A 13,748-nucleotide genomic window follows, 5' to 3' on the forward strand; every position below is an offset into this window, starting at 1 on the left:
GCACTAAACCCAATACACTAGGTTACAGTGCAGTATACAAAAATTGGTCTTTCCATTTTCTAGGTATTGCCCCACATTGCTAGTATGCGAAGTCAGTCTTGTGCGCAATGGAGGCGGAGCTTTCCTGCCTCCATCCTGTATGCTGTGCTATGCCTGGACGTCTTTGTATATTTATAATTCTTTTTGTTTTTTTTTAAATAATATTGCAGCATGTAAGTATATATTAGTGTGGTGTCCATCTCTTCAGTGTAAGAACCAGGGCTCTGTGGAGATTCCTTCATAAGGTGGGTGATGGGTGCGTGGTGATTGGGGATGGGTGCTGGGTGATTGGGGATGGGTGCGGGTGATGGGTGATTGGGGATGGGTGCTGGGTGATTGGGAATGGGTGATTGGGGATGGGTGCTGGGTGATTGGTGATGGGTGCTGGGTGATTGGGGATGGGTGATTGGGGATGGGTGCTGGGTGATTGGGGATGGGTGCTGGGTGATTGGGAATGGGTGCTGGGTGATTGGGAATGGGTGCTGGGTGATTGGGAATGGGTGATTGGTGATGGGTGCTGGGTGATTGGGGATGGGTGCTGGGTGATTGGGGATGGGTGCTAGGTGATGGGTGCTGGGTGATTGGTGATGGGTTCTGTCATATAGAACTCAGGTGGGGGCATATAGAGGGAGATTTATTAAAACCTTTGCAGAGGAAAATCCTTCTGCAAAACGATCTGATTGGTTGCTATGGACAACTGCACCGCTCTTTCTCTGCACAGGTTTTGTATAAATCTAATCTATAATACAGTATATTATACGGCAGCTGTCACATGTTTTCTGTAAATAAGACTGACAGCATAGCCAAAGTGTATATACACATGGCAGACCTTCATAGAAAATGTTCTTGACTCGATTTTACAAAAACACCAACTTTTATGGGGATAGGAATGTAGAGGAGGCCCGGCGGGAGTCCACTGTGTCCCTGGGCCGCAGCACATCTGCCCATTATGTCTGGCAGACGTTTTTTAAATTATGAAAAGTGCCCTCTTTTTTTTACTTGAGCCCCTGCCCTTCAAAATGTCTGTGCCCTTCCCTGTCACTAAGTATGGTAATACATGCAGTAAGAGTAGAAGCATAAACAGTGTAAAAGTATGGACTAATCCCTTACTGGATCATGGTAATCTCCTACAGCAACTAGCAAGTGCCCAACTACATGTCTAATGCCATCTGCATGCTCTGCATTACAGGTTCAAAAGTTAAAGACACCGTCAAATAGTACATAGCTATATACATGAGTCCAAGTAGAATACCAACAAGAAGAAAAATGTGCAAGTGCAAAATAAAGTGACTAGTCACAGCAGCGGAGTTCGGGATAGCGTCACCCCAACGCGCGTTTCGGCACGTTCAGCCTTCATCAGGGAGTCACCTTTCTACTATAGTCAACAGGACATTTTTTCATTAATCTGCCCTATAGTAGTTCTTCTGTGGGATCAAAACAGAGAAGCTAGCCTTTGTTCCTCACCTATATCAATGATCCTTGGGTACATATGACCCTGTTGCCGATTTACAGTCGTCCTTCCTTGGAGACCTATTAGTAAGTACTAACCACTGCATACCAGGAACACCAAACAGGACCTGTTATTTTGCTTTTCGGAGAAGCTCTGACCCAGTCATTTAACCACCACAATTTGGTCCTTGTTATAGTTGTTCAGATCCTTACTCCTGCCCCTTTGTCATGCTTCCAAAATTAAAACACCTCAACTCAAGAACTTCCTGTTCCCTTGCTGCCTATGATATTCCACCCACTCACAGGTGCCACTATCATCTGATATTCTAACAATTATATTCACCCATTTAAGGTTACAGCTTATTGGTGAGCACAGGTCTTGGCTACCTACCTGCTGTACAAGATACGGCAATTTGTAGGGTCAAGGTCGATGGAGGAAATCTATTTGCATACAGAATTTTCTGCATTTAGCCCCATAAGTAGAAACAAAAACTCATTAAGTCTTCTTCAATTGTTTTAAAATTATTTTTCAGCTCAAGTGACTATAAAAGCTGTGCAAAAGCCAGCGCTGGTGGTAACTTTTTATAAAATCTTTGTATTTGTCTAAAAAATTTAGAAGTTAAAGATCTTATAAAACATTAAGAAAATGTGAAAAATACTAAATGTATTTTTTTTTTAATTGACCAAAACAAACTTATTGGGATTCTAACTACTAGAGAATGAGAAGTAAAATGGTGAGAAATGAAATGGCCATGTATGCACCTACCACAGACCTCCATAACAACCCTCGAAACTTCCAAACCAGCTCGAAGATCTATGTTCCACCAATGCATTAAACCTGGCACCCTACGGCCATCAAAGCCATCTTTCACAAAGATTATGAACCACTTTTATTCGCCAAGTTAGGACACAGGCAATATGTGAATCTGGTCTTCAAAGGCCTTTGAATTTTCTCTTAACGTATTTTATCTTTTTGGAGAGGTGTCATACACAAAAGGGCTTCCCACCTCTAGCCATTAAATAGAGCCAGGTTGTGAATAATAGAGAATAATAAACCAGACAACTCCATCATTTACTTCCATGTAACCAATTCAGCTTAATACAAAGAGTTTCGTAAGGAGGTCCTTCAGGTTGTCTATAAGATCCTCAGATTGAAGAGGTTTATATTGTCAGCTCATTTACTCATTTCATTTGTATTCACGTTGAGTGGTGGCGTTCTGCAAGAGGGTGGTGGCGCATCATGAGTATATACCCCAAGAACCTATCCAGTGAGGGACATACAAGTAAACATCAGATATAAGAACTGTTGGGGGGGGGCTTCTCTTCATCGCTGTGAATGCTGAGTGTGGGACCCCCAACCATGCGCATTCAGAAGGCTTCTCAGTAAAGTGAAGATCTCTAGGACATCACAATGTATCCTTTGTGTTTGGCTCCATTGTTGAATCTACTTACCCTGGTGAATGATGCTCTTGTCTAAAAATGGCTGCCTGCACTGTAATGTAAGGATATCAATTCATGGGGGGATTGCATTTATACTTTGAAAGAGTAACCGATCAGTTGGTAGGTTTCTAAACTATAAGAAAAAAACAATCTTGTCTGGAAGAAACTTCAGAAATAATAATAATAATAATAATAAGAAATTAATAAAAAGATGACCGTACCAAATACTACACCATAATTATACTACATCTAGACCAAGGTGTGAAACTACAACACCCCATACTGAGAAAATATTCTGAATTCACAAACACAGGGGTCTTTACCCATCTGTTACCTCTCACCTAGGGTTGGGCGGTATACCAGTTCATACCGAATACCGAAATGTTTGTGCTGCACGATATGAATTTTAACCCATACCGCAATACCGGTTTGGCCCCTCCCCCTCGGGAATGAATGAATTATCAGCCCAGCGCTGCGCTGTCCCCATCGGGGAACTAATCATATGTGACCCGTGAGCGCTGTTCTGCCCCCCCCCCCCCCCAATTAATTATTAGCCCAGCACTGTCCCCATCAGGGTACTACTCACATGTCACCCGCATGCGCTGCCCTCCTCGTCTTGTTTGGTGCGGCCGCCGGTGCTGACACTCTATACCAGTGGTCTCCAACCTGTAGACCTCCAGATGTTGCAAAACTACAACTCCCAGCATGCCCGGACAGCCGTTGGCTGTACGGGCATGCTGGGAGTTGTAGTTTTGCAACATCTGGAGGTCCACAGGTTGGAGACCACTGCTCTATACTGTGCGGTATCCCTATGCCCGAGCTGCAAAAAATAAACAAAATAAACTTTAACTCACCTCCCATTGGTCCGGTACCGGCCTCACTTGTTTCCTGGGGACGGGAACGTCGGACAGCCGTCAGCCTATCACCGGCCGCAGCGATGTTCCGCCTCCACCGGTGATAGGCTGAGCCCACTGTCTTGTAAGAAGCCGGCTTCTTACATGACAGTGGGCTAAGCCTATCACCGGCCGAGGCGGAACATCGCTGCGGCCGGTGATAGGCTGACAGCTCTACGATGTTCCCGTCCCCAGCGTAAGGCCGACGTAGGTGCGTTAAAGTTTATTTTGTTTCCCTTTTGCAGCCCGGGCATAGGGATACTGCACAGTATAGAGAGTGTCAGCGCCTGCGGCCGCAACAGACAGGACGAGGAGGGCAGCGCATGCGGGTGATATGTCTGTATTTACCCCGATGGGAATGTTGGCTGATAATTAATATGGGGGGGGCTAAGAAATACCGTTATAAACCATGGAACCGCCAAAAGTAAAAAAAATTTAAATAAATACTGTGATACACACAATAGGCAATACCGCCCAGCTCTACTCTCACCACTTGCTTTTCTTAACTCTTGGAAGGTACGGTTTCTCCTTGTGGAGAGCCAGCTGGTGTACAGTCTTGTAAGAAATGCTTTATGGGAAGAGGTATGCAAATTAGCTCCCATCCAGTACTAATAAAACAGTCTCTCTTTGGACACCCCGTAAGTCAATGTACGACCTATTAAACAGCCTTAAAGAGGTTCTCCGGTGCTTACACATCTTATCCCCTATCCAAAGGATAGGGGATAAGATGCCTGATCGTGGGAGTCCCCCTACCGTAGGCTTGCATTGAGGGGCGGAGCATGACGTCACACGGGGGCGGGGGCGTGATGTCACACGCCGCAGGCTCTGCGGTCGAGCGTAATCAGACCCGGAGCGAACACGCTCCGGGGACTGATTACAAACGGGGTGCCGCGTGCATGATCCCGGGCGTCCCCAGCTGCGGGACTCCGATGTGTAAGCACCGGAGTACCCCTTTAAAACATGACGACAGAAGACAGCCAAACCAGGCACACCCATCTGCAGACATTGGTTTCAGGGTTTTCATCTCTTATGAGTACAGAACGGTTTGACCTGGGCTCGTTTATTTTAATTTTTTCTCTTTTCTGACGCTGTTTCAACAGTTTTTGATACAATTAAAGTCTACAGGTGGGAAGTGCTATAAAGTGACCCCTCCCATAGACTTGCATTTAGGGGCGTGGGCGTGATGTCATGAGGGGCGTGATGTCATGAGGGGCGTGGCCGACCCCTGCAGCGCAAAAACAGGGTTTGGAACATTTACTTCCGAACGGTGGCCAGTGGAGTAACCCTTTAAGTGATGACTCCCCAGATCATCACACCAGCAGTTGGGGCAGTGTGCTCCTCCACAGCAGAGGCAGGATTGAACGGGTAACAACCAGGCCTCCATACTCAATATTAAACATAACCTGGATTCATCACTAAAGTCAATACTGTCCCAGTCTTTAGCAGTCCAGGCTTGTCATTCACGATACAAATGAAGGTGACAGTAGCTGGCTGTCAATGGCACGATACGAAATGGGCATCACAACTTTCCTTCTGTTAAACATCCTAAAATGGTCTGAGCAGAGACAGGGGTGCGTAATGAAGGTAAAACCTGTGTTAAGATGGAGGACAAGGAAATTGTTGGAACTACTCATGCTGGTCAGTGGATCAAACCATGCTCTCTACTGGTGGACTGCCTAGGCTGTCCGGAGCATGTTCGCCATGCTTGTGTGCCTTCTCATACCACTGATTTAAACACCTCTTTGATCAGAACAGCCAATATTGCTGGCAGTTTTTCAAAATGACCATCCTGCTTCTTTCATTATGATACCACCCTTTTAAAAACTGGGCAAAATGTTTTTAAGTGCGTTAAAGAGGCATGTCTAGCAGTCTCTTACCATGAGGTACACTACCAAAAAGTAACCTCTGAGAACATTTTCATTGGGCAAAGGAAACACTTTCAAGCCCTCTTGTAACAAGAGCCAGAGTTTAATCAGACCACACTTATAAATCATTTACATACCTGCCTAACACTACTACATGCAGAGTTTTGCACCAATACAACATTTCTATCTAGCTTTTATATTTGGCTTCCACATCCCTCTGTTCTGCTGCTCACTCATTCTGACATCCACTGCTCAGAAGGGGGCGTATCCAAGGTAAGCACTGAGCTTGCCCTTACGCCCCATGCATTCACTTTCTCCCTGAGTCTGCTGTGCTGGGTCACTTAATCCAATCACTGCCGGCTGCTCTGTAACCCCCTCCTCTCTGTTTTCATGCTGAAGTCCGATAGGACAGGAGTGAGCACACAGGAGTGCTAGTCCTGCTCTCACTTCTTTGTCCCAGCTCAGTCTGTGCTTCAGCTGGGACAAAGATAATGCTGCAGCCGGACAGGATTATTATGATTCTGTTCTGAATGGTATGGGGACCCCTATCATTTTTTTTTTTTTTTTTTTTTATATGCCATGATTTCTTTAAAAAATTAAATACATTTTTTAATGAAGTACATAAAAAAGTTAATGTTTTGCCAAGATGTACAACATATAAAACTTTTGGTTCTGACAGTGCCCATATAAAGGGGAACTCTTCCACAAACAAGCTGTCCATTGTCTGCTCAGCAAGGTGGATGGTGACAATCCACAGTCTAGAGCTCGGAGTGCTTGTCTCCACCTGTTACCCCCTTTTTAGATCCTAGTGTGGGAGTTTCATTCATGGGCGGAGCGGCTCAATAAACACCTCTTGTATCTGCAGCGCCGTACGGGTAGGACCACTCACAAAATAGACTCTTCTCTTCAATCAGGTGCCGATATGACAAGCGGGGGGACTCCTCTCAGAGTTACATTATTTACAGCCAATTTCCATTTAAAAGCCAGAATTGCGATCCGCCTCGCACTTTACATCTTAGAACGCAGGCCTGGTGTACATGAATACAAGCAGGATGTATTGTGTGTCACATGAATGGTGCGCTAACAATGATTTGGGGCGCAGGAAAACACTTCAAGAAGCTGATCTAAAGGATTCCATTACTCAGCAGTTCAGGCGTATGAGCTCGAGTCTCCTGTACGCTCCTAAACATTACGCATTCACACAGCATTGTTTGACACCGTGCCATGTTGATGATAAATTGCAACCTACAGCTCAAATAATTCTAGCCATGGATTAACATTTCAGAGGCTGAGCCACAGATTATGTGCGTGGATCTTGAATTTCATCAACCCCCTTGGCACAATAGGTTTATTCTTCCCATTTTCCTCTATTTTCTCATGAAGGGTCAGGGAAGCTTAGCCTGGCTGTTGCATTCATTTCATTGCTACCAGATACCTTACCGTCCGTATTTTCCTGTTATTTGCAATGCACATGCTGCTTCCCTCTCTGCACTGAATCTTCCTTAGATAATGCAGCCGAGGTGATCACAGGCTGCCATCTGCTGGCCACACATGGTATGACACTGCAGATGTTTTCGGTCTGGTGCAGTGCAAGTTTATTTATAAGGAGACTCTTCTTAAAGGGGTACTCCGGCCCTAAGACATCTTAACCCCTATCCAAAGGATAGGGGATAAGAAGTCTGATCGTGGGGGGCCCGCCGCTGGGGACCCCCGAAAACTCTCGTGCAGACACCCAGACTGACTTGACGTACTGGATCACCAATCAGGTAGCACCGAGGAGTGACCTCAGATTACCCCACGGTGGTCCTGATCAGCTCCCCTTAACCCAGTGGAACCGGAAAGGTTACCCTTTAAATCCTGGAATCAACTTTGATCCCAGGAACTAAAGATTAATTACGGGAATGAGCAGGATTTGAGGTAAGTCCTGGCTCGTGTTCTCAGCCACTTACTCCCGTTTTTAAGAGCAAAGGTGTCTGGACATGCTGGGAATTATAGTTTTGCAATAGCCGGAGACAAACTGTTTGGAAAACACTGCACTAGACCTAATGGTACAATCACATTTGACACACACTGCTCAAAAAAATAAAGGGAACACTAAGATAACACATCCTAGATCTGAATGAACTAATCGTATGAAATACTTTTGTCTTTACATAGTAGAATGTGCTGACAACAAAATCACACAAAAATTATCAATGGAAATCAAATCTATCAACCCATGGAGGTCTGGATATGGAGTCACACTCAAAATCACAGTGGAAAACCACACTACAGGCTGATCCAACTTTATGTAATGTCCTTAAAACAAGTCAGAATGAGGCTCAGTAGTGTGTGTGGCCTCCACGTACCTGTATATCCTCCCTACAATGCCTGGGCATGCTCCTGATGAGGTGGTGGATGGTCTCCTGAGGGATGTCCTCCCAGACCTGGACTAAAGCATCCGCCAACTCCTGGACAGTCTGTGGTGCAACGTGGTGTTGGTGTATGCAGCGAGACATGATGTCCCAGATATGCTCAATCGGATTCAGGTCTGGGGAACGGGCGGCCAGTCCATAGCCTCAATGCCTTCCGCTTGCAGGAACTGCTGACGCACTCCAGCCATTTGAGGTCTAGCATTGTCTTGCATTAGGAGGAACCCAGGGCCAACCGCACCAGCATATGGTCTCACAAGGGGTCTGAGGATCTCATCTCGGTACCTAATGGCAGTCAGGCTACCTCTGGCACGCCCATGGAGGGCTGTGCGGGCCCCCAAAGAAATGCCATCCCACAACCATAACTGACCCACCACCAAACAAGTCATGCTGGAGGATGTTGCAGGCAGCAGAACATTCTCCACGGCGTCTCCAGACTCTGTCATGTCTGTCACATTTGCTCAGTGTGAACCTGCTTTCATCTGTGAAGAGCACAGGGCGCCAGTGGCGAATTTGCCAATCTTGGTGTTCTCTGGCAAATGCCAAACATCCTGCACGGTGTTGGGCTGTAAGCACAACCCCCTCCTGTGGATATCGGGCCCTCATACCACCCGCAAGGAGTCTGTTTCTGTACGTTTGAGTGGACACATGCACATTTGTGGCCTGCTGGAGGTCATTTTGCAGGGCTCTCGCAGTACAACTCCTTGCACAAAGGCGGAGGTAGCGGTCCTGCTGCTGGGTTGTTGCCCTCCTACGGCCTCCTCCACGTCTCCTGATGTACTGGCCTGTCTCCTGGTAGCGCCTCCATGCTCTGGACACTACGCTGACAGACACAGCAAACCTTCTTGCCAAAGCTCGCATTGATGTGCATTCCTGGATGAGCTGCACTACCTGAGCCACTTGTGTGGGTTGTAGACTCCGTCTCATGCTACCACTAGAGTGAAAGCACCGCCAGAATTCAAAAGTGACCAAAGCATCTGCCAGGAAGCATAGGAACCGAGAAGTGGCCCGTGGTCCCCAATTGCAGAACCACTCCTTTATTGGGGGTGTCTTGCTAATTGCCTATAATTTCCACCTGTTGTCTGTTCCATTTGCACAACAGCATGTGAAATTGATTGTCAATCAGTGTTGCTTCCTGAGTGGACAGTGTGATTTCACAGAATTGTGATTGACTTGGAGTTACATTGTGTTGTTTAAGTGTTCGCTTTATTTTTTTTGAGCAGTGTATTTGCTATAGAGAAATTTAAAAAATCTGCAGCATTTACAGTAGCAGCAAAATCCTCCCCAAATCAGAGCAGAGACTGACACGAGGTATGGAGCTAAATTTTGAAGCATGGTATTGGGATTGGCTGCGGAGTTGTTATGAATTTTCACCGCTGACTTATAGGAAAGTAAAAAAAATCTGCAGAAAATCTACAGAAAGGCTGTGGATATGCCAAAAATATTGGCAACTGTAATCTGTAGACAGTGTAAACTTAGACTAGACAGTCTAATAATGTACATTTAGACTGTGTAAGTTTGCACCATTTATTAGTGGGCTTAGTTTTACACCAAAAATGTGCACCACAATTTGGTGCATTCTTGGCTTAATTAAAGGGGTACTCCGGCGCCAAGACATCTTATCCCCCTATCCAAAGGACATCGGGGCGGGGCCGTGACGTCACAATGCTCCGGCCCCGTGATCGCCAGTAATCAGACCCGGAGCGAACATTCTCCGGGGACTGATTCTAACAGGGTGCTGCGTGCAAGATCACGGGCGTCCCCAGCAGCGGGACCCCCCGCAATCAGGCATCTTATCCCCTATCCTTTGGATCTTACAGTACTGTGGTCAGACAGAAAGGAAAATCAAAAAGAAAAGAACTTCCTCTGGAACATACAGCAGCTGATAATTACTAGAAGGGTTAAGATTTTTAAATAGAAGTAATTTACAAATGTGCTACTTCACTGTAAAACATTTTTTTTTTTTTTAATCAACTTTTGCCAGAAAGTTAAACAGATTTGTAAATTACTTCTATTTCAAAATCTTAACCCATCCAGTACTTACAGTACTGGGGGCCGTCACGCCCCTTCCCATAGACTTGCATAGCGGGGGCGGGGGGGTGACATCACACTGTGGTCAGACAGAAAGGAAATTAAAAAAGAAAATAACTTTCTCTGCATTATACAGCAGCTGATAAGTACTGGAAGCATTAAGATTTTTAAATAGAAATAATTTACAAGCCTGTATAACTTTCTGGCACCAGTTGATTAAATATATATATATATTTTTTTACAGCGGAGTACCCCTTTAAGGCGGGATTCACACTAGTGCAATATGTACCAGCCTGTTTGATGCTTTCATTTGGGGTCACCAGAGCTGCACCTGGTCCGGGACTTGCAGCCGGAAAAAAATGTAAAAATGCGCTCGTATTATGATAGTGTGAACCCACGGTAAGACTCAACTGGTTGAGCTGATATAAAATATGAAAAAATAGTAACAATAATCTTAAGTCACTTGTGTTGTCTTACAGGCAATAAATCTACAACATAAAAATATAAATGTTACCATCGCGCATTACAGCACATTTACTGACAAGATATCTGGCACCATTTATTTGTTATTTTAGCTTTAATGCTGATTTCAGAGCTTCATCGATACCATGTCTGCCAAAAGAAAACGTTACTCTGACAGCCATCACGTCTTCTCTCCATCACAGGAGACAGCACAGACGGGTAATGGACGTTCAATTAATGTATTTGCCAAAACTTAGAGAAAGAGTTTGTATCACGTCTGCCCACTAGATGGAGCTGTCACATCACTTAATAGGATATGGCCAATATCAGGGGTTTTGTAGGAAGTACTATTAGCATTTTAGTTTTATACTAATTAAAAAAAAAAAAAAATAAGATAAACAATAAAAACAAAACATAAAAAACCACAATACTACAAATAAATGCTGCAGAATCTATTGGCACTATATAAATACATATTATAATTACGAATTATTATTCTTATTCTCAATAATAATGATAATTATTATTATTATTTAAAAAAAGCTAAATTGATGCATGAATCAGATAGAAGCTGCTGAATAACTCTCATAGTACAGCTATCAAACAGTAAGCCTAAATACTTAATATGATGCTACTAAATGTGTGGGATGGTCTGTACATAGAACACAGATTAAAAGGACTAATATTGAGGCTGTGGGTTGAGGATATCCTTAGGGTTCCATTACCAAGAAGGAGGCCAAAGCAGTAACTTCAACAAGAAAGGATCTGACACCAGAACAACCCTGGGTATGACTCCCAGGATCTAGAGCAGTGTTTCCCGCCTATCTGCCTCCAGCTGTTGCAAAACTAGAACTCCCAGCATGTCTGGACAACCAAAGGCTATCCTGGAAGTTGTAGTGTTGCAACAGTTCACTGAGGAGGAGAGGGTGTTCCCTTACTTGCCCTCACATCTTATGTGGGAACTTCTTCCCTCACCCCTTAGAGCTGACAACTCACTGCTCTTTGAACTGAGGTACTATGACACTTCTTATAACCCATAAATATGCACATTTTTTAACCAATGTATAATACAAATATACATATAAATGTTATTATGGCACATGTGGACCACACATTGATGGTGTACCCTGGGGATATTCCGTGAACACACTGGTTAAAGGTAATCGGTCAGCATCATCACCCGCACTAAAGCTGTCACACAGGCTTGTACGATACTCACGGCGCCCAGATTCTCCCAGCCATTCCGCCGCAATTCGCCTTTTTCTTTTTATGCAAATTAGGGCCTTGGGGCATGGGCGGAGCTCCGAACAGAGCTAGGGTAACGCTGATGTCATCTTCGCTGCTATCAATATTCATAACCCCCTCCCTGCTCTTGTGCCCTGTGTTAGTGTACAGCGCATGCGCCGCTTCCCTCCCTGCTCTTGTGCCCTGTGTTAGTGTACAGCGCATGCGCCGCTTCCCTCCCTGCTCTTGTGCCCTGTGTTAGTGTACAACGCATGCGCCGCTTCCATCCCTGCTCTTGTGCCCTGTGTTAGTGTACAGCGCATGCGCCGCTTCCCTCCCTGCTCTTGTGCCCAGTGTTAGTGTACAGCGCATGCGCCGCTTCCCTCCCTGCTCTTGTGCCCCGTGTTAGTGTACAGCGCATGCGCCGCTTCCCTCACTGCTCTTGTGCCCCGTGTTAGTGTACAGCGCATGCGCCGCTTCCCTCCCTGCTCTTGTGCCCCGTGTTAGTGTACGGCGCATGCGCCGTACACTAACACGGGGTGCAAGAGCAAGGAGGGAGGCCCGGCGAAGAGGACGTCAGTGAGCCCCTAGCTCGATTCAGAGCTCCGCCCGTGCCCCAAGGCCCTCATTTGCATAAAAAGAAAGAAGCGGATTGCGGCGGAAAGGCTGGGCGAATCTGGACGCCGTGAGTATCGTTTTGATCAGCATCACCCACACTACAAGCCTGTTTGACAGCTTCAGTGCGGGTGATACTGCTGACAGGTTTTCTTTAAATAATGGTAAACATTTATTTGTTTAACTTACATTTTCTATCACGAATGTCCATTCTTTGTCTTCAAACTCTTCTGCATGAGGGTCCTAAGAGAAATCAATGCAAAATGAATATCACAGAATATTCTGAGCTGGAGAAACTATACAGGGTCTACAGAGACAATCACATCCTATCTGCTCTGGACACTGACAGTAACATGAGCTGCCATAAGAGATAACATCTACACTATACTGTAATGTAAGCTCCAATATGAAATATGATCATTATCAATGTCAGCCCGCTGTCCATTATGTAATAGTAATGGAGAGAAGACTATCCCCATAGAAGACCACTTTTCAATGTCATTTGAGGTGATCTTCTCAAAAAGGCTTTATAAAAAAAAAATATATATATATATATATATTTAGTTCTATATTTATTTATATGTGGTTACTAGTCAGGTCCAGTGAATATAAAATGGAATAAGTTCATATACACAGCTTGTTTTATTTTACCTTTCATTTTCTGCTCATTCTGAGCAAAGAAGTCCAGTGGGTGGTCCCATAAGGGAAGGCTGTCAATCATAAAATGGGACTGCCCACCAGACTCCTTAGTCAGAATAAACAGAGATTTCCATCAATAAAGCTATAACTTACAGTGAAATTTAAAGGGGTACTCCAGTGGAAAACTTTTTTTTTTTTTTTTTTTTAAATCAACTGGTGCCAGAAAGTTAAACAGATTTGTAAATTACTTCTATTAAAAAATCTTAATCCTTCCAGTACTTATTAGCTGCTAAATACTACAGGGGAAATGATTTTCTTTTTGGAACACAGAGCTCTCTGCTGACATCACGACCACAGTGCTCTCTGCTGACATCTCTGTCCATTTTAGGAACTGTCCAGAGTAGGAGAAACCCCCCATAGATAACATATGCTGCTCTGGACAGTTTCTAAAATAGACAGAGATATCAGCAGAGAGCACTGTGGTCATGATGTCAGCAGAGAGCACTGTGCTCCAAAAAGAAAAGAACTTCAACTGGTGCCAGAAAATTAAACAGATTTGTAAATGCATACAGAATCTGAAAAAAAACACAAATATTTTTGTCATAAGGATTTCTACACAAAGCACAAAAGGCCGCTGTATTGCGGTTGTGAGTTAAAGGGGTACTCCGGAGGAAAACTTT

At 44.7% G+C, this 13,748-nt stretch overlaps 1 protein-coding gene across 8 annotated transcripts in view; it reads right to left on the reverse strand.

The window, feature by feature from the left end:
- Positions 1-13,748, reverse strand: part of EHBP1 (EH domain binding protein 1) — a 430,856-nt gene that overhangs the window by 317,689 nt on the left and 99,419 nt on the right. For all 8 annotated transcript variants that reach the window (XM_056568010.1, XM_056568005.1, XM_056568009.1 and 5 more), the window contains exon 5: positions 12,619-12,672. In XM_056568010.1, the coding sequence (XP_056423985.1) occupies positions 12,619-12,672 (54 nt within the window). The remainder of the gene's footprint in view (positions 1-12,618; positions 12,673-13,748) is intronic.

The sequence above is a fragment of the Hyla sarda genome, chromosome 3, assembly GCF_029499605.1.
Source record: "Hyla sarda isolate aHylSar1 chromosome 3, aHylSar1.hap1, whole genome shotgun sequence".
NCBI lineage: Eukaryota > Metazoa > Chordata > Amphibia > Anura > Hylidae > Hyla > Hyla sarda.